The following is a 26,828-nucleotide window of genomic DNA, read 5'->3' as shown; positions in this document are numbered from 1 at the left end:
AAATTTGGCGCTCTGACTTTCAATTCCATTCACGAGTGGAAGATGCAACAAATTATTCAAAAAAAATTGAGAAAGTCAGAGCCCACTGTTGCACTCTTTTGAACCGTCATCAACAAGCCTACTTTTCCGACAATATGAATCTCTCGGACAACATCAGCAATAATAGTAACTGTACAATGACCATGATGACGAAGACGGATCCCATTTCATTCAGAACCGATTTTTTGGAAGGCTTTCATCGAGTTCATGTTGGCCATTTTGCTTCAATTCCGATTGTGTTGCCATCGAACAACAGCCAACAGTCATCATCATCCAACCACAACAACAACAACAACATTCAAGATGAAGAAACTAATTTAATGGCCTCCGTGGATGGAACTACTTGCTTTCTAGATCAGGATTACCAAGATTGTAAAACTAGGCTCCTCATGCAAAGCTTCTTCCTGCCAAAGGCTTCCATTATCAATATTTCAAATTGTGGAAGGAAGGAAGTACAGAATTTTATCAAAATGAGCAAGAGTATTTCAGTTTTGGACAAGGCCAATGAAGAAGTTGGAGTTGGCAAGAATGAATTTGCTTATTTGAGGTAGGTTGGGAATTACTTTTAAAAGTGCCACTTCTTGCAAACAATTTAACCCTATTTCGAAATACCAACTTTTAAATAACAACGAATACTAACAGTGACTTGTGGAATCAAATGTTCAAACTACCTCAAACGATGCTCAAATATAGTGGCAAGCATGAGAGTTTTTGGAGAGGAGGAATATTCTCCACCTTGTATCGTTTTATTACTCGTGATTACGAACACATTTTTGATGAGAATAGAGATTTTCAATGCATCGATAGTGGGTCAACTCAGGACAGCAAATACTCAGGTGACCTAATAACTTCTTCCTTCCTGTCAGGTGACATTGTTAGTAATAGTACCAACATCAACAAAATGAAACTCGATGGCACCTTCTTCATTGGCTTCAATCATCAAAGAAATAAGGAAATTCGTGAACTCACTCGTCGTATGGTGTCTGCGTTGGCAACTGAGGCATCGACCACGAGAAGTGTCATCCTTCCTCAAACAACATGCGTTGCTTCTGATACCATTGTATCACCCACTTCATCGAAACAGCAAAAGCAATTTCTCGATCAAGCCTTCCAAAGTGGAACCTTACTTCCTTTCTTTGGATCTTGTGAGCGTAATGACACCACTGGAAATCAATATCAAGCCGAAAACGAATTGAGTTTGATGCTTAAATTGTTTCTTGAGACTCAGTATACCTTTTTCCAAAAGCTAGGCTCCAAACCTAAGAAACGTTTTGTTTCTGGTCTTACTTGTGTCGGTCCTCTTGTTACATGCTTTGTGATGCGAAGATATCATACTGTTGTAGAATCATTCGAAAGTGATATCAGCTTGAAGAAGAATAGTAGTAGCAATGTTGAACCAATTTACGTCATGCAACCTTTAGATACATTCAACTTGTCCAACTATGACGACTTGTTGAGATGTGCCAAATATCTCACTGGCGTAAGAAAATTAGGAGAATCTCTTTTTGCGGAAGTGAGAAATGCTCTGAGACATCTTTGTGGCTTGCCTTTGTTGGGCAATGAGAAAAAGACATTAAACAGTGCTCAACAACTTTCAAATGAGAACAATCAATCAGATTCAGATCCAAGTCATGACAATGGTTCTTTAGTATCATCCAATCATATGGGAAATGCTCATAACCCTAATGAGAAAGTCAAGAATTCAAATCAACAACATGCCAAATCTTCTTCAAATGCCAGCAAATCCAACGTGTCTGTTAACCAGCAACTGTCTGTATCTCCAAAAGCAAACAGCAACAGACGAGAAGAAAGAACTCCTTCGAGTGGTGAAAAAAGAAAGCAACCACCCACGCCAGCGAATGGCACCTCCAGCATTAGTAGTAATGGAACAGCCACGCAAGAATCCAAGTCACAGTCTAGTTCACAGGTTCAAAAGAAGCAAAAAGTGAACGCCAGCACTGCCATCTCACCAGAGAGAACTTCTAGACCAGCAGCGGAACAAACACCAGGAGAGCTGACGATGATGAACAGCAACAACATCACCAATAATGAGGAGACAAGTCAAAGGTCCACTCAACAAGATTCTGTTTCCAGCAGTGCTAACGATAGTGAACGAATGATTGTGGACAATCATGAAGCTTCAAGTGACCTTGATGAGTAGATAATCTAAGGTAAAATATCATTATTGATTGGACACAATAAACCTTGACACATCTTTCCAAACTGGCTCAATGTTGCTGTTTCTCAATTCTCACAGGCATAGGAAAATTACAAACCTGGGTAAATACTTGGTCCTCTCTGAAATCAATGCGGTCGGTAAGCTATTTCGGGCATTAAAAAAAAGCCCAACAACAACAACCACGCATCAACTTCGACCATCAACTTCAAACGTTCACTCACTTCTAAAGCGTTGGCAGCCGTAGTCTTCGAGTTGGTACCCACCTCCTGTTTTGTCGGATTGGCAATTTCAAGAACAAAGGAATCGCGGTGTTGTTGTGAACGAATTCAGAATCTGGATTGAATCGATCTTTCTATTTCACATCTAGAAAATTGAGTCAAGTTTGTCAAACTCTCACATCTCTAGAAGAGATTTCCAAAGTTATTCGTTGGAATATACTTTGCTTCTTCCGAATTCTTCTCGCTTTCTTCTCACAAGATGTATCAACCAAATAATAATAATAATAATAACAACCAAAGACCTTCATCATCATTAAAGAGTAGTACGAGTAGTAGTAGCAACACCAGCGGTATGGCCTCATCCAATAATAATATTATTAACAACAACAACAATAGCAATCATCATCACTTACCAATCATCATGATGGGTCATACCAATCCAAATTCCATTCAATCACAACCACAGCAACAACAACCACTTCTCCAAGCAACTCCGAGTGCTCATTCTCTCCTCGATACAACAACTACTTCTCCATTATTTGGCTTTTATCAACAACAATCATCTCTTCCTACAACCTCACAGCTTCAACCATCTCAATCATCACATCAACAAGATCAATTATTTGCTTCCTTTCTTCTCAATCATTACCTCTTGTTGCAACAACAACGAGAAATGCATCAACAACAGCAGTCACAACAAAACGAACTCTCTCCAAATCAACTTCAACAGCAAGCCATGATTAATAACATGATGTTAATGATGTCCATGATGAATCCGATTCCTAACGTTATTTCGCCTTCTCCAAATTTACCCATATTGGATTCACAACACTATTCACAACCGCCCATCCTTCAATCAGTGTCATCCTCTAGTAACACATTTGTCACTAATAATAATAATAATACTCTGTCTTCTCTTCAAAATGGAACCTCTTCCGATGTACCTACAACAGCCATCTCCATTCCTGAACCACTTTATGAATTGTATATAAAACCGATTTTAATGAGTTTGCAGAATTGTGGGTTGTATTCAGGCTCGAATCAACCACAACAACAGCAACAAAAATTGCAAGAAACTCAGCAACATGAAAATCAACTCACTTCAAGCAGTGATCATATCAGCAATAGCGGACTCCTATTGTCACCAGTGAACATGACCAGTAGTGACAATCAACAACAAAATGAACTGACAATTACATCACCAATTTCATTCTCCGTTGATGATTCGAATTTAAGAGCAGATCATAACAATAATCAATCGATGAGCGAAATGAATAATGTAATTTCACAACAAGCATTACTCGAAAGCTTACTTTTGGAAGAAGGCTTGGCCTCAGTTGTGGAATTGTTGGAAGATCAATCAAATATTAACAATAATACTAACTGTAATATTTCAAATTGTGACAAAGATGAAGAAAAGAAACAAGAAGCTCACAAACATTACGATCCAAAGTTAAATAAGAAAGGTCTCAAGAAGAAGCGTAAATATATCAAATCAGGTCTATACAAAAAAGACAAGGATGGAAATTTTTTATTTTCGAGTGGTGACAGAGCAAGATTAGCTCAAATCAATAATCCATCCAACAAACAATCAGAGGGCGAACTTGGTCACAATGAAGATTTCGGTCCCAATGAACATCAAGGATTTTACATGGAGGATGAAAACAGCTTGATAGGAAGCATTGAATCAAAAAACAGTGGTGCATCATCAAGTGGTGGTGAGATTGGATTTGGTCTAAGTGGAAGCAGTTCCTTGATGAATTCATCACAACAAATTCAGTCTGACAAGTCCATGAATCGATGTGGCAGTTTCCACGATTTATTAGGAATTGAGGACAATTTTGATGGTAATGAAAAACATGAATTTTCTAATGGTGCCGCAGCAAGTAGTAGCAACAGCGGAATTGGTGCAGTTAATCCTTTTGCTTCCCCCACTCAGCCTAATGATGAACAGTTACAACAGCTTGGATTCGAACGATATTTTTCAGACCAATTGCTTCACATTGAGAATGGTGATGGCATGTCTGGGGAGGAAACGTCACAACTGAAAATTTTAGTATGGGCTCAATGGCAGCTCTTATCGGATGCAGAAAAGAAGAAATATATTGACCTTTCACTCAATGGTGACATGACAGAGACATCATATATTGCTTCGTCACAACCACAACAATCACAACTACCAATACGTAGAGATTCCAAGAATTCAATGGATGACACAACCACTACAGGAAGTAACATGTTATTGTATCCACAACCTAATGCCACTATTGCATCCACTCTCTCAAACAATAATTATAACAGTAAGAAGAGACCATCTGTAAATGAATATGAGGATAATGATAATGGAGAGCATCAAGATAATGCATCGAAGAGAGCGGATCTTTCAAATCGAGTGAAGAAACCTATCAGTGGTTACAACAGCTTTGTGAAGAGTGTGTTCCCTACGTTTCAAGAACAGTATCCAGATGTGGATAAGAAACAAATTACCAAATTGATAGGTCAAAAGTGGAAGTCAATGAGCGAAGAGGAGAAAAAAACCTTACTTGGAAATTGCAAAACAAGCTCAACCAATTGTCAAGAAACCACTCAATGCTTATAATATTTATTGCAAGGAAAAGTATTCACAATTTAAAGCGGAGAATCCCACGCTCCCACCCAATGAGGTGAGTAGAATGGTCGCTCAATCATGGAAGAATGCTAGCAAGCAAGAGAAGCAAACCTATTTTGAAATGGCAGATCAATGGAAGAAGGATCATGGCATGCAGGAAACATCTGCTGCTAATGGTCATGAAGGATCTTCCACCGACGATTTAAAACCAAAAACAAAGAAGAAAAAAGACGTAGTATTGAAATAATAAAATAATAATATTATTTAATTACCAATCTTGCTAATAGATCTAATGATCTATGAAAAACCGTAATTTCGTTGAAACAGAATGTTCCTTACAATGAAAGTTATCAATATATTGCAATTCAAAGAAAGAAAAGCCTTAAGGTTGGTTGGACTTTTCTTTCAATTTTTGTAATCTCTGCTTCTCAATTTCTTGGAGAATTTCACGATGATTTATCTGAGGTACTGCTCGCATTTCTTCCGTTGGTTGACTTCGTTTGACCACTTCTTCTAGAACTTGGTCTTGTCTCTCCTTATTCGCCATACGTTGTTGGCCTTTAACTGCCATCCATGAAATAATCATGACAATGGCTAAAATTACAAGCGTCAAACGAGCAGGAATTTTCTTTCTATTCGAGGGACGAACTCTAACTTCTCCATACAATTTAATCATTTCATCAATTTGTTCCTTGGCGTAGTGTTTTTCATCCTCAGTAGCTGTAGGGTTCATTAATAACTTCATGAATCGATCGAAACGATCGTGGTCCTTAATCCACCATCTCATCTGTTGTCTGAAAGTAATTTTTTTATATTCTGCCTTCTCATCAATTTGAGCTTGTTCCCAAGCTTTTTTAAATTCATTTGGATCCATATTTTCGAAAAATTGCTTTTGGAAATTGTCTCTAATTTGTTCTCTTCTTTGTGCAAATTCTTCTGCTTCCAGCTGCTCTTCACGTTCTTCTCTCATTTTCTCGTAGGCAGCTCTTGAATTTGGTGGTGGGGGTGGAGGATTTGTAACTTGAGAGGATGCTGCTGATGTTTTGGGTGGACTGCTCAGAGAGGAAGATCTACCCAATCCACCCGAAAAGAAAGGCTTTCTATTCGAATGTTGTTGTTTTTGTTCATTGGTTGTATTATCCTTCATCATCATGGATTGATGAAAACAAGAACAAGAAGCGGCAGAAGATTTTATTCGACTTGATTGAAAATTTTGTAACCACCATACGGATCCATATGATGATGATGCGAATGATGAAACATTGCCTGCATGCAACAACGAAGGATGATGAAAAATCGTTCTTGATGATGAAATCATTTTTTTGAAAAACTAATCGGGCCGACCAATTAAAAATTCCCGAATACGTGTTTCAAAAAGTTGTTATAATTATAATCTGAATTGTTACAGAATGAATTGTTGAAAGAATTGATGATGATAACTTCCTAGTATTTATTAAACAACCATAATAGTAAAAAATTAGAGAAAGTTGCTTAATGATTAAAACCATCATCAGCAAGAACATTGAAATAATCATCATCGGTCTTTCTTCAAATTTACAGTGAGTCATTCATTCAAACCCTTAATGATGGCGACGATCATGGGCCACCTGTTGCTGAATGGCCACAATAATTCCAGCTAATGAAGCACATACAATAATCAACACATTAAATCCAAAGAGACCCCCAAAAGAAGGAACGAGCCAATTCTCCAAATCTTCTCGCTTCTGGAACCACATTAGTCCTATATTTGAACACAAACAAGTACGGAATACAACTTGCAAAGGGAGTACAAAAGAAGAATAAGAACAAACTCGTAGCAAAGGCAGCAGCAAAGGCATTCCGAGCCTTATTGATTTGTTTGCTCTCATAGTAATCATCGTCTTCATAGGTTTTCGTGGTGAGCGGTGTGGAAGCACTGGAGGCTGCTCCAATATATGGAACCGTAGTGGGTTGGGCATGATAGTGATGATGCTGCCGAGGAGGAGGTTGTTGAGACAAATAGGGTTGTTGCTGAGGAGGTTGTTGAGGTGGGTTAGTGTAGTAGGTGTGAGGTGGAGGAGGTTCTTGGAAGGAAGGAGTTGGATCCATGGTGTTGAGAATGTGATGAAAAAGCAATAGATGAAGAATTGATAATATTAACAATAATATTGAGGGTTGTGTGCTCTAAAAGTGTCACAGATGTAAACCTTTTTCACAGTAAGATGAAAATCAAAAGGTGATAACTACAACAGTCAAAGGAGATTTAGCAGTGAGAGCGACAAAGAATAATTAGTGTGTTTTTTCACTGCTTGTCGATAGTGAGTGAATGATGGATCCAACACCTCGACACGACAATTTGAGGAAAGAACTCTTATTTGGATAAATGATGAGTTTGGAAAAAAGGCACTCTAGTGCATTGGTCGTATAATGTTTCAATTAATGGATGAAATAGGTTATAATGCTTCTATCTAGACCTTACTTACATCTATTAATTAATTGAAACATTTTCCGATGATGGTCATTTGGATATCATGAATTTCACAGAACATTATCATATTTAATGCCTTTCTTCAATGTAAATACAAATAATAATTTAAATCAGACTAAGAAGAAATCAAAAGGACACACAAGTGTAAACCTCTTGCAATTATTGATATGGAGGATAGCCACCATAAGGAGGTTGTTGTGGTGGATAGCCGCCATAAGGTTGTTGAGGAGGATAACCTCCATAAGGTTGTTGAGGTGGATAGCCACCATAAGGTTGTTGCTGTGGTGGGTAGCCATATCCTTGTTGAGGTGGATATCCGTATGGTTGTTGTTGTTGCTGTTGAGGAAAACCTTGTTGTTGAGGTGGATTTTGACTATCGAGTTTGTGTTTCAAAGAAATTGAATTGTCAGAATGGATTCACTTTTGCTTTCATTGATATTCATTATCACTTACCCAAAATCTTCTGCCAATAGTTCAACAGTTAACAAACCCTTCTTGGAGTAGGTTAATTTCAAATCAACGCGTTCAGGAATTCCTCTCGTAAGTGTTCCCAATGCAATGGTTGCTTTTCCTATGATATCATTTCCTCCAAATCGATCATAATCATAAACTTCAAAAGTGATCGATTCTGTGGCAGCATTCACTGTGGGAGGAATATCAAAGAAGAGAGTTGTGTTCCAGGTTGGATTACAAGTCTTGTTGACATGATCGGTTTTGTGAGTCACTCCTGCCACGGTGGCTTTCACATAGGGATCTATGAGGATGTGAAATGTCATGATCATTCACATCAACAACGTCGGTTGAATCAAGCCAGAGTGTCACGCCAAATATGATCAGTGGGATGATCATTGTTATTTGAATTTCAAAATTATCGAATATATATAATTATTAAAACCTACCTGATGTACCTCCAACGTCCTTTCCTTCGAGATCTCTTGCTGAAATGATGGTAACTTTAAGACGGCCCATGATGATGACTGTTGTGTGATGTGGTTGGTGGTTGTGTGAAATTTCGGAAGTGATAACTTTGATTTTTTTTAATGTTGTTATGACTTGCGAACAATTGTTTCACAAACCCTTTTATGTGCAGAAAAGTGGTTGTTCATGAAAAATCCAAAAGTGAACTTAAGAAAGGGTGCTCTTTGGGGGATAGTCGTATCTGCTCTTTTATGAGCCAGGAGCATTAGAACTTAGCAAGTTTCGAAACAAAGGTCGCAGTGTCATTCATTTTGTCTGTCTGCAACGGACCATTCAATATTGAATAATTTTCCTCAAATGACTCAAAAGTTTTCACAGAAAACAGTGCAATTGTAAAAATCGGAACCACCTCGAGTTCTTTTAGTATTTTCTAATTGGAAAAAATGTCTTCTCAACAAGAAGAACGACAACACTCCGAGGAAGAAATTGTGGAGTTACAAGATGAAGAGCAAGTAAAAACAACAACAAGTATTACCAACAAGGAGCAAGAGGAGCTTCATCAGAATGTATCGGAACACAAAGAAGAGCAACCACAACAGGAGGACACTATGGATGATGAAAAACCGAAAATTGTAGAAATTGATATTTCTCAACATGTACACGATTCTAGACTTTCCTTTGATCTCAGATCGGATCTTTCTACGGTTGGTCATGATCCGAGCAAGATTGAATTTAAAGCACCTTTGGCTGGAGCTATTTTGAATTTAATTTATTCGATTGTTTATTTAATATTATCATTGATGGAAATTAAGTGGAAACATGATTTTCTTGAAAAATATGATGATGATCATCATGATAAAATGGATGAAGATCAAGTGGAAGGTTTGACCTTTGTTGGATTATTTTGTTTGATCGTCGGAGCTGTGATTAGCTTGATTGGATCTATGGCTGGAGTGTTAAGTTGTTGTTTGTTGTGGAAGAAGGAACAAGTTATGAAATGGATGAACCGAACTAACAGAGCATTTGTGAATATTTCCTTGTTGATTGCAGCACTTTGGCTTGCCTCGACTATTATTTCTATAATTCCATTTGGAGCGCTCTATCTCATTATGAATTGTACAGTTTCTATTGCTGACTCTAAAACTGTAAATGTGTTGCCAATTTTGGGCATTTTGTTGGGTGGTGTGTTTGTGGTATTCTCAATTCTATTGACAAGAAGAATATGGACCAATAAGGCTCATTTTGGCGATTATGGATTTACCTTTCATTAGGGTCAATCAGAGTCGCTGTGCCAATATTCCAACCATGATTCATTCATTCATTAGTCATTGAATCCTATTCCATTCAACAAAAAATTGAATTCTCTCTAATTATTTATTATTAAATAACAATCCATAAATGCCAAATTTCGAATCAAATCTTTGACAACAACTCGGATCACCATCATTCCACTCAGAAAGGTTAAAGCTTACTCATTCTTGGTGCTGTTTGAGATGACTTTAAAATTTCCAAAGCCACTTTCTGACCAGTCTCCATTGCTCCGTGAATGGTCGCTGGTGAGTGTTGACAGTATGCCTCTCCAGCAAAATAAATTTTCGAATCAATAGGTTGACCCAATACAACACGTGGTTGTTCAATATAATGTCTCTTGGAAGCATCAGTGGTGAGAGCAAAACTATAGGCACCTGCCACATGATGAATATTTTGCCAATTTCGAATATCTCCTCCTAAATATCCGTCATTGTTGTCATTCAAGTGATACGTTTTTTGAATGAATTTTCTGAAATGTTGTTTGATTTCTTCGTCGGTCATGTGAAGAGCATTATCGGCTTAGGAAATTTTCGTTTTGAATGAACAAAATGAATTGTTCATCAATAATCGCACCAATAGATGAGGTACTTACTGAGAAGAAAACCCAATCCACAATCCTTTGGATTCGTTGCAGAAAAATTAAAAACAACTTTCAATGGTATTTTCAACTTGTTCACCAACACGTCCCACAAAATACTTCCTTCTCCATGAACAAATTCGCCTATCATGTTCAAGACATGTTAGACATTTACGAGGTCATTTATAAATATTTTGAATTTTTTCACACACAAAAATTGTTGTGCAATTTCCATTTTAGTACAATTTAAAAAATTACATAATTTAACAATAATTTTTCATCACATGATAATCATCCTCTCTGCACTCAGAAAAATAATTTTACATACCTCCGAGTTCAATTCCTCGTTCTCTATTCGAGCAAACTCTTCCTCCAATTCTTTCACTTGCTTCCAAAACCATAAAATCATGTTGATCATTTTCAGCGAGTGTGTTTGCAGCCGTTAATCCAGCTGCTCCTCCTCCAATGATACAAATTTTGTAATGATGACGAGAATGTTTGTGAGAGGACAAAGTTTGTTGCTTGTTCATGAATTTTTTTCGAAAATTCAAAAAACAAATTGATTGTTGACACTCAAGTCAAGGACTCTCTCTGTCATCCATATTTGAAAGAAATTGTCTCAGTTCTCATTCAGTGCATTCAGTGTTGTTGTTGTTGTCGACCTTGAATTGTCATAATTGACAGGAGGAAAACAATGAAATTCAGAAATTACAATAAAAAAATAATGGAACAAAGGAATGCCCTTCATCATCAGAACGATTCGAACAACAACAACAACAACCATCCGAATCATGAAAGAGATTTGGAGAAGCATCATAATCGTATAGAATCAAAAAAGGTAGGATTGTAGATGACAAAATCATTCCGATCAGTGGTGATGATCATCAATTCAATTTTCGGAACAATGGGACTCGGAAAATTAATAATACCTCATGAATCAATTAATTTATTAATTAATTTTTTGGATCTAATTTCAATGTTTACTTTTTTGTAAACTCCCTCAAATTTAAATTTAAACCATTCCTGTCTATAATTTTAAAAATTAGGAAACTGATAATAGTAATCCCTCTATTGATTTGGAAAGCCAGCAACATCTTACTCAACAACCATTCATCACCAATGATGATGAGCAAAGCAATTTAGACTTTTACGAAAGCTCATTCTCAATATTTACTCCATTGAAAGAGGAAGAGGCTCCCAACAGTCATTCTAACATTCATTCATCAACAAATACATATTCCTCAAAACGAACCATTCAATCTTTTATATCCTCACTTTTCAGTCATTCCATTACATGGCTTATTATTGTTTCAATTTTAACTGTTTTACTCTGGCAATTGCCTTCTGATGTTGGAAATTATATTATTTATCCATTTACAATATTTGGAACGTTTTGGCATGAATTGGGACATGCCACAACGGCCCTACTTTGTGGAAATACTCTCGAGTTTATCAAAATTGAAAGCAATGGAAGTGGATTAACAGTGTATCAAGATGTGACTCAAAACACTTTTTGCAATGCCTTAATAAGTGTGAATGGACCATTGGGACCCACGTTTTTTGGATGTCTCATTATTTGTTTGAGTGTTGCATTTGTGAAACATGAATTATTTTCGAGAGTGTTGTTGTCCACCATTGCCACCATTGTGTTGATAGTGACCGCACTGTTCATTCGAAAATCAATATTTGGAATGGTTTTTCTTCCAATAGTGTCTCTTGTGTTGTATGGAATAGCACTCAAAGCACCCAAAGTTTTGGTGACCTTCTCTTTGCAATTCATTGGTGTACAAATGGCCATTTCCATGTATGAAAATTTCATGTACTTGTTCTCCAAGATGAATGGAAAATCTGATACTGGATCTGTGGAAGTTCTCTTTCGTGGAGTGATCCCTTATTGGCTGGTAGCGATTTTAATTATTGTGATTAATGTGACATGCATGACATTGAGCTTGTGGTTTGTCATTCGACATTCTTTGAGAGTTCGTCAATCATCATCCTCTGATGAGGCAACAGTAGTGGTGAACCAACAACGGTGACACCACTCAATATCTTATTGTGCATGCTTCATCATCCACTACTACAGTGATTATATAAATGACAATATATGAAGCATGAATTGCCAATAAGTATTAAAAACGAATTGAGAAACCCATGTCGCCGACCTAATTGCATTCATACGCACTCGAAAGGACCAGGGTTCCCCACATTCTTTTGGGATGGTTATAACATTGGCTAGGTAGTGATCTTTCTATTTGTGTGTTCTGTATAAAGTAACTGTTTATTAATTAATAGGAAGCATTAAACCTACACCACAACTTGGCAGATATGCCAAAATTTCTAAACCAGGAAATTTAACAATTTAAGGCGCCCACAACAATAAACAACAACAAATATCAAGGGAAGAATCTGTGGAATAATTTCTACAGCTCCCAATGAAACACTTGTGAATCACGTGGTTGATGCATAAATCCCTGTGAATAAAATAAAGGCCAACCATCATCGTCATGACCACCATTACATTGAAATTAAGGTCATCATCAATAATAATAGTACCATCTTGTGAATTAAAATAATTTTCAACAAATTGAAAATCGAATTTCAAAATAGTCACCAACCAGCGTAACGATTTCCAATCCGATCGTAGCTTTCGAATCACCCTTCCAACATGTCTTTCAAAGTCCTTATAGCATGTAATAAAGTGTTTGTATACCAAATTCAAATTATGGCCACAACAAGTAATCAGTGTTACGTTGAGCATGGTTGGCTTGGCAACTGCAATCACATTCGCCCCATTATCGGACATCATAAAGTCAACACGACGGCCATTCCATCCACTCTCAGCTTGTTTCACAGTTTCAAATAAGGTCTGTGCTGTTTGATTTAACATGGGTTGAATTTTTGAGCAAATGGTTGTCCTTTTGTACTTGAGTTTCAATTGACGCTCAAGTTGATACATTTTACGAGTGTCTTCTTGACAATGTAGCTGTTTTCTGAGCAACATGGTGTATTGTTCTGAAATTATTTCCAATTCCTCTTCATTCAAATGTTCAATCATGTTATAAAATATAGACACAAAACCATCACTTTCATCAATCATACGAGTAATTTTCCCTGGAGCATGTCGTAATTTATCATTAATAATTTCATCTATGGCTCGGGAAATGGCTTTCATGTGTCTTGAAAGACAGCTATCCGATGGCACATCTAATATCTTTTTTCCAAAGAATACGTGTTGGAAAGCATTATTACAAATTTCGAGTTTTCGGATTGGTATGTGAGTTTCCTTGAGTGCTCGAAATAAATTCAAAATGTAGTGGTATTCGGTGCGATTATTTTTTTGCGGAGTAAGTGTAGCTGCAACCACATTTATGCCTTGAATGTCCATTCGTCGAGATTGCTCTTCGATTGGTAATAACACATCTTGAGTAGAAACTGTCCTTGAATTAATTTCTCGAGAGGAGTGTTGAAGAAGGTTATGACGGACCCATTTAGAATTCTTGTTTTGGTTAATTCACTCATGCTCAACATTTAACGTACTTCATTCGATACCAACCTCACTCTGGATATAGTAGTCTTCTATTCCTGACGTCAACACTGTTGTTCCTTTCAGAGTTTTGGACTTAAACATCGTATTTGGTTGTCAGATCTGCCAGTTTGTGGGGAACCTTGGAAAGGACGCACTTGTGAATACCACAAGAATGTATACACCACACCAGAAATCCAAATATGGGTGATTGACACAACCATTAATGAGCACAGTATCGCGAGGAGGAGAAACCATTCTTCCATTTGTGTTCTTCGACGACAGAATGTGTGCTGCATTATGATCAAACACCACAAGATATATACCTCTCTCGAGCATACTCATTGGCCGGTGATGTGTTGTTGTCTTTACGACACGATCAGACAAACCTCATCTACGATTCGATTCGTCAACATTGATCGATCGATTGCATTCGAAGAAATTGAATTCAAATGGATCATGCAAACAAGAACTCTTCATGTTCGGTCATTCCAAACAGAGTGGTGTTATCTCTGTCATAATTCATTTAATCCAATCACGGGCAAACCTAAAAAGCCGAACAGAAAAAAGAGACACTTACACACTGTTTGCAAAAAGAGAAGCTTGGTTTCGGCCCTGAACTTGTCGATTGATCGCTTATTGACAGTTGGCTTTTCATGAAAGAGAAGTATCTTACTATACCGAAACCTATATTAAAACAAGCAAAGACTGACTGTTGTAGTAGCGGTATTCACTTGGGTTGTTTCAACTGCCAAACGTTACTCCTCTTTGTTGTTTTGAAATTCTAATTTTCAATTCGCCAAAACAGACAAAAAACAACAAAAAGAAGAAAATATCAAATCTCTCAATTGATTGGTGATCATCAACAACAACAACAGTTCTTGTGCCATGGTGTTGATTACGTCTTGTGCTTGCAACACTGCTGAATGTCGGAATCAGCAAAATCAAAGCCTTCCTTCCAACCCGAACAACAACAACCATCCACAACAACAATCCCAACAACAACACCAGATAGGCTCTTCTTCGACTTGCTCTTCATTCACAACGGTACAGAAACAGCAACAAGAAAGGTCGCGACCCACAGAAGAGAAAGAATTTGAAGGAGCAGACTCTTCGTCATCATTAAATCCAATCCTTCCGCCATCATCAACATCACAATGCCTCAACCATCCTCAAACTGAAACTATTTATTCGTCATCATCATCGCCTCCATCCACTTCATCTTCTCCTTCAAACAGTCCACCTTCCATGAAAACCACCATCGGAACCACCAACAATACCAATACCACCCCCTCTGATGTTCTTTTAAAACAACTGCTACATAATCAAAAGATGCAGGCTCAAATAGGCTCTAAATTATCATTCCTTCCGCTTCTCTTTGGTTTGACCTTTTGTTGGGAGAGAGGTCCTCTTTTGTTTTTTATGTGCACTGTGGGAGAGTTGACGTTTCATTTCGCCTTGAATTCTCGCATGCGAAAACATGTCAAGTCTATCAAAAGTTTTGTACAATATAATTCTTTAAGATTAGTGGTGGTTGTTATATTGCAGTGGATATTGCAACTTTATTACGGTCATTCTGTTCCACTGCATGTTTTTCATACTTACAAGATTTTAATATCTGCGAATGTGTTTTACAATAATTTAAGGTGGTTTTATGTTAATACGATTTTACTTTTGGGTTCTAACTTGATTGGAATGTACGTGGCCTTCCTAACAGAACGTGACAAGATGACAGAAGAGCAAACGCGTGCCTTTTACCAGAGACTTGTCGAAGTATTTATTTTACAATACTCGGTGGTCGTTGGGTCCTATCTATTTTCTAGTGTCATGTCAAGTAAGACCGACGAAAGTACTCAACACCTAGTTGAGGTGGAGCGAGAACGTGTGAAAAACAGTGAGAAAACGAAATTCATTGCCAATTTGAGTCATGAAGCGAGAAATCCATTGCATTGCATTATGGGAAGTTTACAAGTGTTGAATCATCATTTTGAGGGAGAGAAGTGTTTGAACGGATGTAAACATTGTTTTTTGAATAATAGTGCCATCAATGAAATCATTGAAGATATTAAGGAAAATGCAACATTATTACTGCACATTTTATCATCCTCATTGCAAATGACCTCACTTGAGATGGGAAAGATCAAATTGAAACATGAACCATTCAATTTGAAATTCTTGTTAGATTCATTGATTGGTGTTTTTTCACAATTGGCTCATGAAAAACAAATTTCATTGCATTGTTTTTTCAATGTCTCAAAAGTTCCACAACTGTTGAAAGGTGATTCTGTTCGATTGAGTCAAATCATTATGAACATCATCTCGAATGCCATCAAATACACCAAGAAGGGTTACGTCAGAGTTAACTGTGATTTGGCAAATGACGAAGACTTGAAAAGTTTTGACAACCATGAAATAATGATTGACGAGCATAATGAAAACATGATACCTCAGGATCAAAAGATCTTTGTGAAACTTGAATTTATTGACACTGGTTGTGGTATTTCTCAAGAACAAATTCAGAAAATTTTTCAACCTTATCATATCATTGATGAACATCAACAAAATGAAGATTTCTCCCTGGGATTTGAGCAATACTTTAACCATTCAGAGAATATGAACAAGTTAAGCGATGGTGGAAGCAGCTTGATTAACACCAATAGAAATGGGCTTGGATTGAGTATTACAAAATTACTGATCAACAAAATGAATGGTCACATCAAGGTGAGCAGCACACTTAACGTTGGAACCAACGTTACAATTCTTCTGCCTCTCGAAAACACTCTCAATGACAGCTCAGAAGTCATTTCTGAAATATTACGAGGAGATGATGTAAAAGATATTCACGTGTTGGTGGTGGACCAAGACGAATGTTTCCAAACTGTTTTACAAAGTTATTTGAAACTTTTCACAAAGGTTCGAAAAATTGAATGCCGAACCTCGGTGGAATCTCTTGAAACTCAGCCATTGCCAGGTGGTAACATGGTGAAGGTTATTTTTGTTCCTGAGGGTGACTATTCTCGAGTGACACAATTATTTTCGAACGGAACCAAGGAGAATGATTCTGTCATCATTACCCCAACGATTTTCAAGGGGTCTCAAAGATCCTATCCCCATCTGAAATATCTCTCCAAGCCTGTGAAATTTTCTGAGATTGTAGATGTGTTGTCGAATGACAAGATGTTCTTGAAGGAGAACAATGTCACAAAGCAACCTCTAAAGGACAATCATGTGTTGGCTCCATCAAGCACGAGCTTTATGTTACCAACCAAAGACATTACGACTACATCTCCTCTTTCTTTTCAAATCTCACCAAGATTACACGACCAAGCCGCTCAACACGACACCGCTACTACTTGTGTGCGGACATTTGATTTCGCGTCGATTTCTGTGCTTATTGCAGATGATAATGCAGTGAATCGAAAAGTATTGATGAAAATGTTGCAAATCATTGGATTCAAAGATATTGACACTTCCAATGATGGAATGGAATGTTTTGAAAAGTTCAAACAAAAAGCATATCAACTCGTCTTGTTGGATTGTTACATGCCCATTCTGAGTGGACGAGAAGCGTGTGAAATGATTCGAAATTTAGAGAAACAAGGCAATTCTATCGATAAGGAATACCATCACAAGCGAGTGCCCATTATTGCCATCACAGCAAATACATGGGAACCAAGAGACACCTTGCTCTCACAAGGTTTTGATGATGTTGTTTACAAACCAGTGATTTTGGAACAATTTCGACAACTCTTACTGAAATATCTGGACCGTCAAGAATTCACAACAGCCAGCACTAAAACCAATGGCAACGACATATCCACACAGGAGAAATAAACCTTCACTGGTATACACAAACCTCTCATTGAGTCTCGTTCTTTATTTCACTAGTTAAATACCTGAATTTACTTCATCAAGACATCTTTTCTCAAACTTGACAAATATCTCAATTTACCTGAATTTACTTCATCAAGACTTGTCTGGCCTTATTTTGATCATTCGAGAAACCAAATTTGCTCACCACAGTCTCAGCGTTTTGCATACGATCATAGATTTGACCAGCAATCAATTCCAAAGCCTTCATCTTATCATTATCAAATCCAAAGCAAGAGAGAATATTGGCAGCATCGGAACAGGACATGCTAGCCACATTATTGGTCGATTTCAGTTGAGTCAAAGCCTTAATCTTATCATTATCAAAACCAAAGGCATTCAAGATGGAAACAATTTCTTGAGCATAGACTGGTCCGTGTTGAGAGGAAGAATAAGTCTGAACAGCCTTCACCTTATCACTATCAAAGGAAGCTCCTTGGACTGCTGCAAGAATTTGCTTTCCCAAATTGGAGGAACCTCCCATCATGGTACTGGTGGTAGTGGTCATAGTGGTCATATGGACCTGAGGTTGTGGTTGGTATTGTGGTTGTTGAGGAGGCATGTAGGTGTTGTTGTTGTACATCATGGTGGATGGTTGCGAAGGTGGTGGAACAGTCATTCCCACATTCATTCCCATCATGGGCATTCCCATATTCATATTCACTCCCATTCCGCCATAAGTGGTATCAAAACCAACACTCATGCCAATTCCTGGTTGTTGTTGTGGTGGTTGCATGCTAAATCCCATATTCATTTGTGGAGGTTGATTGGGTTGTTGTTGTTGTCCATTAAAGCCAAAACCGAAATTCATTTTCTCAAGAATTTTCTTGGGTGGTAATGATGATGATCCAGATAACAGCAGAAGGAAACGATCCAAAGCGATCTTTAATTGTTTTTTTGTTTGCAGTAATATTCGAAACTCACAACAACCCAATCAAACGGAGAATGTCCTCTTTTGAATTGGCGTTCAAAGATTGTAACATGCAGTAAAAGAGATTTTCATTGGTTGCGGAGGTTGCACAAGGAAGAGCCAAAGTCGCGTGTAACAGGCCAAAAACTTGTCTGAACTTTTTTCCACGGGTGGCCAACTCCTTCAGTAAAAATTGAAAAAATATTTATTGGCCCTTCGGTGTCTCAGTTTATAACACCGACCAATGTTCAATACTTGTTTCAGAGTTGAACTGTTCGACAATTACGCAAGCTGAAACCAAGATTTTCATATAGTAGATGTTTCATTCCGTCTAGTTTCATATTCTTTAGTTTGGAATTGTGAGACCTAATATACAATAAATAGCGGCCGTTAAAAAAAGGTGACACTGACTTTAGTTGAATTAAACATAAAGCCCGTGTAAAGTGCAAACAACCAACAAGAAATTCTAGAATAACAGGCCAATAAACACTCAAGGATAATCTATTTGTTCTGCACTTTTGACGGGCTTGGTGTTAATTTCAAACTCTTCCAACTAATTGTTTTTGCTTTCATTCAACAGAAATTTTTTCGAAAAGAAAAATGAAACGAAGACGTTGCTGCCTTTGCTCCAAGAACGCTTTGCGAACCGTGCCAACAAATATCACCATACTCGGAACAGAAAAGTCCAATGCAACACCTTTGCTATGCAATACACATTACAACAATATCAATAATTTTAAAAACACCCACCACATCAGCAACCCTGTTACCATTGAAATTCAAAAACAACCAAAAGGAGTGAAAGATATCATTTCAATCGTTACCGATAAATTCGGTCAATGCAAACATTCCGACAACAAGTGCTGTAGTAATTGCAAAGAAGGTAATACGCGATGTAAAGGCATCTCTTTCGAAAAAGTGAGCCATTTATTAACAGTATCGGGAATCATATCACAGCTTCGGAAGTGTGAATTTCAACCATCATGGCGAATTTTGTTTTTTTAGTGTAGACTGCAATAATTGCAATCTCAACAAATATGGAGTTTGTGAAAATGTTATGAATGCTATCAAACAAAATTACGCCATTATCAGCGAACAATTGAAAACCAAAATACCAAAACAGCTCACCTCGCTGCAAGAACACAAGAATACAAAAATGTCATCAAATCATTGAAGGCAAAAATCTCTCGACGAGATACTACAATTAAGAATTTCGAAGAATTAATTGAAGAAAAAGATCAAAAACATTATTTGGTAGAACTTCTCTCGATTGTGCTAGAGGAAGGAAAGTTACATGAAACCCAGTTCTTTTATCAATTATTAGAAAATACTTTGCAAAATTTGGTTTCGTCGAAAAATGTTAACGGTTTTCGATACAAAGAGTGTATCATTCATTGGTGTTTATTACTTCGATTTTATGGTGGTTCTCGTTTGTGGAATATTTTGAAAGGAAATTCTCCCGGTGAAACTATAACATCTGAAAACGCATTAGATAAGCTTAATCTATTACTTCCATCTATCTCAACAATTAAGAGCTATCTTCCAGACTTGTCTTTTGGTAACCTTGTCGACAGTGACTGATGTGGATTTATCATTTTTTGTATCTTCTATTCAAAGATATTACATGGAGCACATTTATGTCGTCAATGATCAACACTCTACAAGTAGTAGCAATATTTTACAATTATTAGCAAGTCATAATGTGATTTGAAAGATATTGTTAAAGCCATGGCATTGAATAATATTAGTAATAAGATCATAATTTCATATGATGAAATAGAGATTAGAGGAGGATTATGTGTGATGAAAAGTGCTGGAAAAGTAATTGGATTCACAAATTGCAATGAAAAGTCTTTTGAAGATATATATAACGCAAAAAGAGAAATTACACCAGACGATATTGCTAGTCATGTGTGCCAGTTTTTTGCAACAACTATTGACGGTGAGATGTCTTTTCCTATTTGTTTTGGTGGTCACAAATCAAACCATTATGAATTTATTACAAAGAAAATGACAGAAATTAGAGATCAATTCAAACGAACTTCTTATGGAGATTATGTTTTAGAAGTGGTTGGAGGTTGTAGTGATGGATTAGCTGGTAATTATCAATATGCAACCTCTCATACTAATGAAAATTATGTTCACCTTTTTGATTGGTCTCATTTGCTCAAACGGTTGAGAAATTGTTTATTGAAAGGGGATGATTTGATTATTGAAAAAGAGTTTTTCTATGAATACATTATTGAAGGTTAGAAATGAACCCCAATTGCGAGACTGGGTATCGGAAAATATAATTTACCCAGTCGACATTATGAAAATGGAACCTGTTTTTGCATTGATAGATTCTAATGTTATTAGTGGAATTGAACAAAGCAAGCAAATAGGATGTTGTGCATTAGCAAAATATTTAACGTTAATGCAACAAATACATCAAATTTTTGACGATGAACGATGTTCAAACTGGAATGAGAAAAAACAATTAATTGAATCTGTACTGACAACACTTAAGGAATGGAAAGATGCAAGTTCTAACATCATTAGTGACGAATTGTATTCTCATATTGTGATGACTATGACTTCACTTCGTTCTCTTTTTGAAAAATATGGAAACCATACTCAAATTAAGGCTTGTGGAATTTCGACATTAATTGTTGAACATTTTTTTTCCTTAATACGAGGAAAAATACGATACCCTAATTTTCGAGATTATTGTGGGATCTATCGAGCCGTATGGATTGCTTTGAAGACGAAATTGGTAAAAAAATTCTCCAATTAATGTCAATCAACAATCAACCACAAAGTGTTATGGAAATTGTAACATAAGCTTAGACTATTCTGAATTACATCGAAAACACTATGTAAAGAAACACATTCTTCAAGAAGACGATGAGGACACTTTGTTAGAGAAAGATCAAACTATTTCTGTTTGGATTTTAAAGTTTTTGCCAAAGAATTTTTCGGAAAGTTTTCTGAATTTAATCATGACAATATTGTCTTTGTTGATTCTCTCCGATTAATGAAATCAGAATCGACTTTACAACAATTGTCTTCCTCGGAAAATGACAAAGAAAGGGAAATCTAAACCAGTTTTTGCTGAGGATGTATTAATTGAACACTTTAATTTAGGAAATGTCAACAATTCACATTGTGCATTTTATGATGCTATTGGATTGCTTAATATTTTGATCAAGTTTTATGGTAATCTCGACGATGCATTGAAAGCTATCGAGTGCTTCAATACCAACCAACTTAAAAGGAAAAGAGAGAAAATTAATGACAATAATGATGATGAACACAAAGCAAAGAAGAAAGTTGGATGTAGATGTAAAAAAGGAAATTGTTTGAATTGTAATTGTGCCAAGATTGGAAGAATATGTGATGCAACTTGTGGGTGCAATTCAGAAATTTGCAAACGGAGACAGTGCCAAGTTTGTTCCAACTACACGGAACTAATATTGTGTTCCTGTTGTTCTGATATTGTTTGTGAGCGATGTTCTTACAATGGAGAATGTCAACGATGTTCGATATTCATAGTTTATCATTGCAAATGTTGTCACAGACTAACCAATGCCGTTTCTAAATGCCTTCAATGTCAAAATTCAACATGTTGCAAATGTTACTATGATAGCCTTTGTAAGATCTGCCATCCAAACATGCCAACATTGCTGTGCAATTCATGCCACAAGCCTTGTTTATCACTAACTCCATGCAAGGATTGTGGCTTGAAAGTATGTAATGACTGTTTGAGAGAGATGGTGTCGATCATGTGATTGTGATGAGCGGGAATGGTTGTCTTCAACTCAGTCACAATTCCAGTCCTCCATGGACGTGACAAATTTTTAAGAAGTAGCTACCATGGCTCTTGTAATGCCAATTCAACATATTGACGCACCAATAGTGATGTGGTGTTTCCTTTATGTGTCAGAAACAACCAATTGCATTGGCAGGTTTTGATGGATTGAAACCATCATAAAATCATCCTATGATCGTTGTGTTATTAAAATTCCCAGCGAAAAGTTTTCTCGTAGCTTGAGGTGTTCACGAAAAAATACGCTCGAGTTGTCCACCCGTGCTTTTTTCCAATCGTATGACAACCAATGCCATAATGGATGGTAAAATTTCAACCAATCTACATTGATGACGAGGTGGTGTTAACATGTCCAATGGGAGTCCACTCACTCGAAAGAATCTTCTTCCAGATTCATTCGAATTTGATAATTTTCGCAATCTTCTTGTTGTTGGCCTTACTACTAGATCATTAAGGTAACAAAAAAAGAGATGAAATCGCAAACAGAACAGAGAGATGACCTCTGTCCATCCAGGAACACCCATCATCCTTTTTTAGAAGAATTTCGCTCCTACATGTCTTTTAAAAGCAAGCGCCAAAAAAAATGGGAAATCAACTGGCTCATCGTTTCTCCTCATCTCGGAATGAGAGTGGTGCCGTTGATGGCAACACTACTACCACTGGTTCTCATCAGCAGCAGCAGCAGCAGCGTGTGGATGCGGCCATATATAGTTCTTCTTCCTCCTCTCCTTCTTCTCATCATCTCTTTGGAATGAGGATCATTTCGGAATCCAACCACACTCAGGAGAATGCAGCAGACTTTCTCAAGTTACGGAAACGGAGTAACAGTACAAATTCAAATTCATACCGAAAGAATACGAGTAACAACAAACCATCAACAACGACAACACCATCGACGCCATCCTCTCGGAATAATGCTGGAAACCAGGAGAATGGATTGTTGTTGAATAATAATAACCCGAAAGTCATTGTGGAAGAGCCGAGCGGAAATACCCAATCATCAACTAGTGTTGCATCGAGTCAATCAGTGGGCATATTACCTCCTTACCGTGGTCATCACCGAAAGACTTCTAGCCAACCACCACCTTTATCACTACTTTTGAGTACGACGAATACTTCCTCTCCACAAAACCATAATTATTTATTGTACAATTATACGCTGGCTTCATCGGCTCCTGCTAGTCCGATACTGAATAATTATTCCCTGTCACCAATTAGTAATAATGGAGGAGCCATGTCGACAACATCGTCACCTTCGAGTAGAGATTCAAATTTCGTTTCTTCAAGTGCATTTAGTAATGCAGGATATGATTCACACAGTGCTGGTGACAATAATGGATTCACACCACAACAACGAGTGGTCCATGAGAAACTAAGACAAATTTTTCCTTCCATGAAAAACGTTCCCGATTATTTTCTTTCATACTTTTCGATTGTTCTTTCAGATGAAGTAGCATTGCGAGACACGATTTTTTCAAGTGGAAATGATATTTCATTCTATTTAGAGATGCAATCAAAAATTGAGGACTTGTTTTTGAACGAAGAAGAAGAAAAAAACTATGGCAAGTCACCAGTTGGAGCTCAAAATTTGGTTTCCACACCTTCCTCTTCCTACACAAAATCGCCAATCATGCACAATTCTCATCATCAACAAAGCAGTATGGACAGTAATAGTTGGGGAATGCAAACGACTGAAGATGGTGATGTGAGCTATTCCAATAATTATTCAATGGGCTATCTTACCAATTCTGAGGACTTTAATGAAAATATTACAGCAGTTGGAGATATTGCCCATTTAGGAAATAGTGAAGTTTCATCCTCAATTATTAATTATCAGAGAGATTTTTTAAATCCTTTTCACATTATGGATCGAACGGAATTACCAATTCGATTTCTCATTTTACCTCGAATTTTAAAGAATGCCTTTTATGCAAAGCACGAAGTTGCGCAAATGGTATCACCAATATTTTCTAACAGAAATAGTTTGCATTTTAGAGATGCATTTATACAATCGAACGAGTTTGTGATATTTGCTGTGGTTGGATTTTGGGTCCTAGAATTTTTACCTTCCTCTAGCATTATCGTTCCAAAATTAATTTATGCTTCCTCCGAGCTCTTTTCAAATATTCAAAGCATTCCTGTGGTTGCAACCATCAATAATTCTGATGGTTCGGCCATGAATGTTGTTGCAAATACCATCATTCGATGGAATACTGGAAAGAAAAATCCAGATCTAAGTTATATGAATTTTGTTGACGATTTGTTGGAATCTCTTTCTGTAAATTTCAAGTGGAAAAACAATCCTACACTGATGAATTTTAGAAATCAAATCTACAACCTAGAATGGCAGATTCCTAGCCACTATAATTTATTGAAAATTCCTACGTTTACCAACTCGTCTGTCGTTAGAATGAAAAATTTGGAAGATTTTGAAATGGTCATTCCAAAACTAATGCTCACAATGAGCAATGAGATGATTATTTCAAAAGGAACTTGTGATTATTTGTCATGTATTCAAAAATCATTTAGCGAAGATTATTTCATTCTGAGTACAATTAGGTCTGCATTAGTCTTGAAGGAGTTTGTAATTCAGTAATTCTGAATCCTTGCTGGTCGATAAAAATGTAAACTATTAAGCTCAGCCGAAAAATCGAGATGTGAAATGTGTCTAGCTGAATTCGCGAGTTTGTTGTCTTTTCCATGAATAGGATACATCAATCATTTTTTGTCTTTTTCTTCACGATTACTGCTCGTGTTTGTGTGACTGTTTCCTGTTTTTAGAGTTTTGAATGTTTGAAGCATCTGATTTGGGGTGATTTTTTCGTTTTTGACCCTTTTTTCTCTTTTGGAGCTCGTTATTTGATCTGTTCGTTTGTTCTGAAGGGGTAGAGGATGTATTCGGTGATTTCTGTGTTTGTCTGAAATTCAATTTCTTTTTTTGCTGATTAGTTGACCAAGAGTATTCGCTATTGTCTTGCGTGAATTTCTTTTGAAATGTAGATCGAGACTTGTTGTTGTGATGAAATTTGTTCTGCATGAAATTACGTTTTTGTGGTTTCAAGTCCTTTCTAGATTCAGGCATTTCAAAAAGCATACTTGCCAGAGTGCTGTATTTCCACTCTCCTAGAGTTGTTTTGCGAAATGTTTTCTCATCTTCTTGGTCAGAAATGACTATATTATTCGAATTAACATATTTGGTTTCATCATGTTCATGTGGTTGACAATGACACTTCTCAATGATCGAGCAATCTTGTTGATCCATAAATGTGTTAAATGGAAGAGATAAATTTGGAGCTACTTGAATATTGAGGGGATTTTTGAGAATGGATCCTACTTTGGTATTGCAATTTTTACAATATAATCTTAATAATTTTCCCGCATCTCGTTCTCGTTTGGTGAGATCTTTCATTTGAGATAGTTCAGCTTCTTCAATCTTTTTACAAATAAATTCTTGTTCTAGTGGTGACGTATCAATGGAACATAATGTTGGAATGATGGCATTTTCTTCCTCTTGTTGTTCATTGCCGTCTTCATCCTCTTGTTCGTCTTTCATTTGCGAATCGTTTCTAGTATTCACATGAAATCGTGGCATGAAAGCAACATTTCTTCTCCTATTGTCATTATCTAATTTCAATACTCCAAAAGTAAATGGATGTTTTACAAATCGTTCAGGAAATTCCTCGCATTCTTGTTCGGGAATTCTCGACGAAGGTAAAAATGTTGCAAATAAATAATTACATTTCGAGCATACCATCAAGAATGAATGTTTCGAGAGTAAATGGTCGTGGACTCTTGATCCGCTGAGTGTTGTCTGTGATCCTTCTTGTGGCAGTTGTTCCGTTTTCAGAGGATGAGAATCGACAGAAGAAATGGCGAATGGTTGATTGGATGGAATGAATGTTTCATAAGAATTTAGATGAGAATCTTCAACAATTTCATTTTCAGTGATTACACGATGAGTAATTACGATTTTTCCATCATCATCTTTGTTTAATTTTGTTTCATCATTCAATGATGATAGGTTCGGAACAATGGATGAGGTATCATGATCCTCTTGCAAATCCAATGGCAAAGATAATGTAGATAAATTCGTACGTAATTGATGTTCATTGGTGGGTATTGTTGTTGTTGTTGTTGTTTGAATCCAACCATGTTCATAGGAAGCTTCCTCTTCATGAATTTTCTGCTCCAAGTGTTGGTGTTGGTGGTAACGATGAGGATGAGAATGTATTGGCCAATCATGAGAAGTGAATGTATTCGACAAGTAGGAGAAATATAAATACACTCCACTCATTCCGAGAATGATGATGATTGAAAATATTCCCACCCACAACGTGTGTGTGGATGAAGAAGATTCAAAAAGGCTTTGCATCATCTCCTTAAAATAGAAATGCATTTTT

General features: G+C 36.8%; 15 protein-coding genes across 15 annotated transcripts; 8 read left to right on the top strand and 7 right to left on the bottom strand.

Moving 5' to 3' along the window:
* Window positions 1–134: 134 nt before the first annotated feature.
* Window positions 135–2,200, top strand: FDP41_002207 (uncharacterized protein; the record flags this gene model as incomplete). Its single annotated transcript, XM_044705377.1, has 2 exons — window positions 135–586; window positions 682–2,200. The coding sequence occupies 2 exons, from the start codon at window positions 135–137 to the stop codon at window positions 2,198–2,200; spliced, it is 1,971 nt and encodes a 656-aa protein (XP_044563850.1).
* A 495-nt stretch (window positions 2,201–2,695) lies between these two features.
* On the top strand, window positions 2,696–5,035 carry FDP41_002206 (uncharacterized protein; the record flags this gene model as incomplete). Its single annotated transcript, XM_044705376.1, has 1 exon — window positions 2,696–5,035. The coding sequence occupies one exon, from the start codon at window positions 2,696–2,698 to the stop codon at window positions 5,033–5,035; it is 2,340 nt and encodes a 779-aa protein (XP_044563849.1).
* A 391-nt stretch (window positions 5,036–5,426) lies between these two features.
* On the bottom strand, window positions 5,427–6,197 carry FDP41_002205 (uncharacterized protein; the record flags this gene model as incomplete). Its single annotated transcript, XM_044705375.1, has 1 exon — window positions 5,427–6,197. One exon carries the CDS (start codon window positions 6,195–6,197, stop codon window positions 5,427–5,429), a length of 771 nt encoding a protein of 256 aa, XP_044563848.1.
* Window positions 6,198–6,709: 512 nt separating this feature from the next.
* Window positions 6,710–7,132, bottom strand: FDP41_002204 (uncharacterized protein; the record flags this gene model as incomplete). Its single annotated transcript, XM_044705374.1, has 1 exon — window positions 6,710–7,132. One exon carries the CDS (start codon window positions 7,130–7,132, stop codon window positions 6,710–6,712), a length of 423 nt encoding a protein of 140 aa, XP_044563847.1.
* Window positions 7,133–7,670: 538 nt separating this feature from the next.
* Window positions 7,671–8,480, bottom strand: FDP41_002203 (uncharacterized protein; the record flags this gene model as incomplete). Its single annotated transcript, XM_044705373.1, has 3 exons — window positions 7,671–7,884; window positions 7,965–8,265; window positions 8,411–8,480. The coding sequence occupies 3 exons, from the start codon at window positions 8,478–8,480 to the stop codon at window positions 7,671–7,673; spliced, it is 585 nt and encodes a 194-aa protein (XP_044563846.1).
* Window positions 8,481–8,872: 392 nt separating this feature from the next.
* Window positions 8,873–9,700, top strand: FDP41_002202 (uncharacterized protein; the record flags this gene model as incomplete). The annotated part of the gene is made up of 1 exon (XM_044705372.1): window positions 8,873–9,700. One exon carries the CDS (start codon window positions 8,873–8,875, stop codon window positions 9,698–9,700), a length of 828 nt encoding a protein of 275 aa, XP_044563845.1.
* A 190-nt stretch (window positions 9,701–9,890) lies between these two features.
* FDP41_002201 (uncharacterized protein) lies at window positions 9,891–10,847 on the bottom strand (the record flags this gene model as incomplete). Its single annotated transcript, XM_044705371.1, has 3 exons — window positions 9,891–10,258; window positions 10,333–10,461; window positions 10,646–10,847. 3 exons carry the CDS (start codon window positions 10,845–10,847, stop codon window positions 9,891–9,893), a joined length of 699 nt encoding a protein of 232 aa, XP_044563844.1.
* A 194-nt stretch (window positions 10,848–11,041) lies between these two features.
* FDP41_002200 (uncharacterized protein) lies at window positions 11,042–12,353 on the top strand (the record flags this gene model as incomplete). The annotated part of the gene is made up of 2 exons (XM_044705370.1): window positions 11,042–11,155; window positions 11,364–12,353. The coding sequence occupies 2 exons, from the start codon at window positions 11,042–11,044 to the stop codon at window positions 12,351–12,353; spliced, it is 1,104 nt and encodes a 367-aa protein (XP_044563843.1).
* A 323-nt stretch (window positions 12,354–12,676) lies between these two features.
* Window positions 12,677–13,702, bottom strand: FDP41_002199 (uncharacterized protein; the record flags this gene model as incomplete). Its single annotated transcript, XM_044705367.1, has 1 exon — window positions 12,677–13,702. One exon carries the CDS (start codon window positions 13,700–13,702, stop codon window positions 12,677–12,679), a length of 1,026 nt encoding a protein of 341 aa, XP_044563842.1.
* A 1,026-nt stretch (window positions 13,703–14,728) lies between these two features.
* FDP41_002198 (uncharacterized protein) lies at window positions 14,729–17,674 on the top strand (the record flags this gene model as incomplete). Its single annotated transcript, XM_044705366.1, has 1 exon — window positions 14,729–17,674. The coding sequence occupies one exon, from the start codon at window positions 14,729–14,731 to the stop codon at window positions 17,672–17,674; it is 2,946 nt and encodes a 981-aa protein (XP_044563841.1).
* A 124-nt stretch (window positions 17,675–17,798) lies between these two features.
* Window positions 17,799–18,521, bottom strand: FDP41_002197 (uncharacterized protein; the record flags this gene model as incomplete). Its single annotated transcript, XM_044705365.1, has 1 exon — window positions 17,799–18,521. One exon carries the CDS (start codon window positions 18,519–18,521, stop codon window positions 17,799–17,801), a length of 723 nt encoding a protein of 240 aa, XP_044563840.1.
* A 699-nt stretch (window positions 18,522–19,220) lies between these two features.
* FDP41_002196 (uncharacterized protein) lies at window positions 19,221–20,201 on the top strand (the record flags this gene model as incomplete). Its single annotated transcript, XM_044705364.1, has 2 exons — window positions 19,221–19,503; window positions 19,744–20,201. The coding sequence occupies 2 exons, from the start codon at window positions 19,221–19,223 to the stop codon at window positions 20,199–20,201; spliced, it is 741 nt and encodes a 246-aa protein (XP_044563839.1).
* A 147-nt stretch (window positions 20,202–20,348) lies between these two features.
* On the top strand, window positions 20,349–21,396 carry FDP41_002195 (uncharacterized protein; the record flags this gene model as incomplete). The annotated part of the gene is made up of 2 exons (XM_044705363.1): window positions 20,349–20,868; window positions 20,963–21,396. 2 exons carry the CDS (start codon window positions 20,349–20,351, stop codon window positions 21,394–21,396), a joined length of 954 nt encoding a protein of 317 aa, XP_044563838.1.
* A 1,615-nt stretch (window positions 21,397–23,011) lies between these two features.
* FDP41_002194 (uncharacterized protein) lies at window positions 23,012–25,024 on the top strand (the record flags this gene model as incomplete). The annotated part of the gene is made up of 1 exon (XM_044705362.1): window positions 23,012–25,024. One exon carries the CDS (start codon window positions 23,012–23,014, stop codon window positions 25,022–25,024), a length of 2,013 nt encoding a protein of 670 aa, XP_044563837.1.
* Window positions 25,025–25,171: 147 nt separating this feature from the next.
* FDP41_002193 (uncharacterized protein) lies at window positions 25,172–26,722 on the bottom strand (the record flags this gene model as incomplete). Its single annotated transcript, XM_044705361.1, has 1 exon — window positions 25,172–26,722. The coding sequence occupies one exon, from the start codon at window positions 26,720–26,722 to the stop codon at window positions 25,172–25,174; it is 1,551 nt and encodes a 516-aa protein (XP_044563836.1).
* Window positions 26,723–26,828: the final 106 nt, after the last annotated feature.

This window comes from Naegleria fowleri, assembly GCF_008403515.1.
Source record: "Naegleria fowleri strain ATCC 30894 chromosome Unknown tig28, whole genome shotgun sequence".
NCBI lineage: Eukaryota > Heterolobosea > Eutetramitea > Acrasida > Naegleriidae > Naegleria > Naegleria fowleri.
This window is presented reverse-complemented; position numbering and strand designations above follow the sequence as displayed.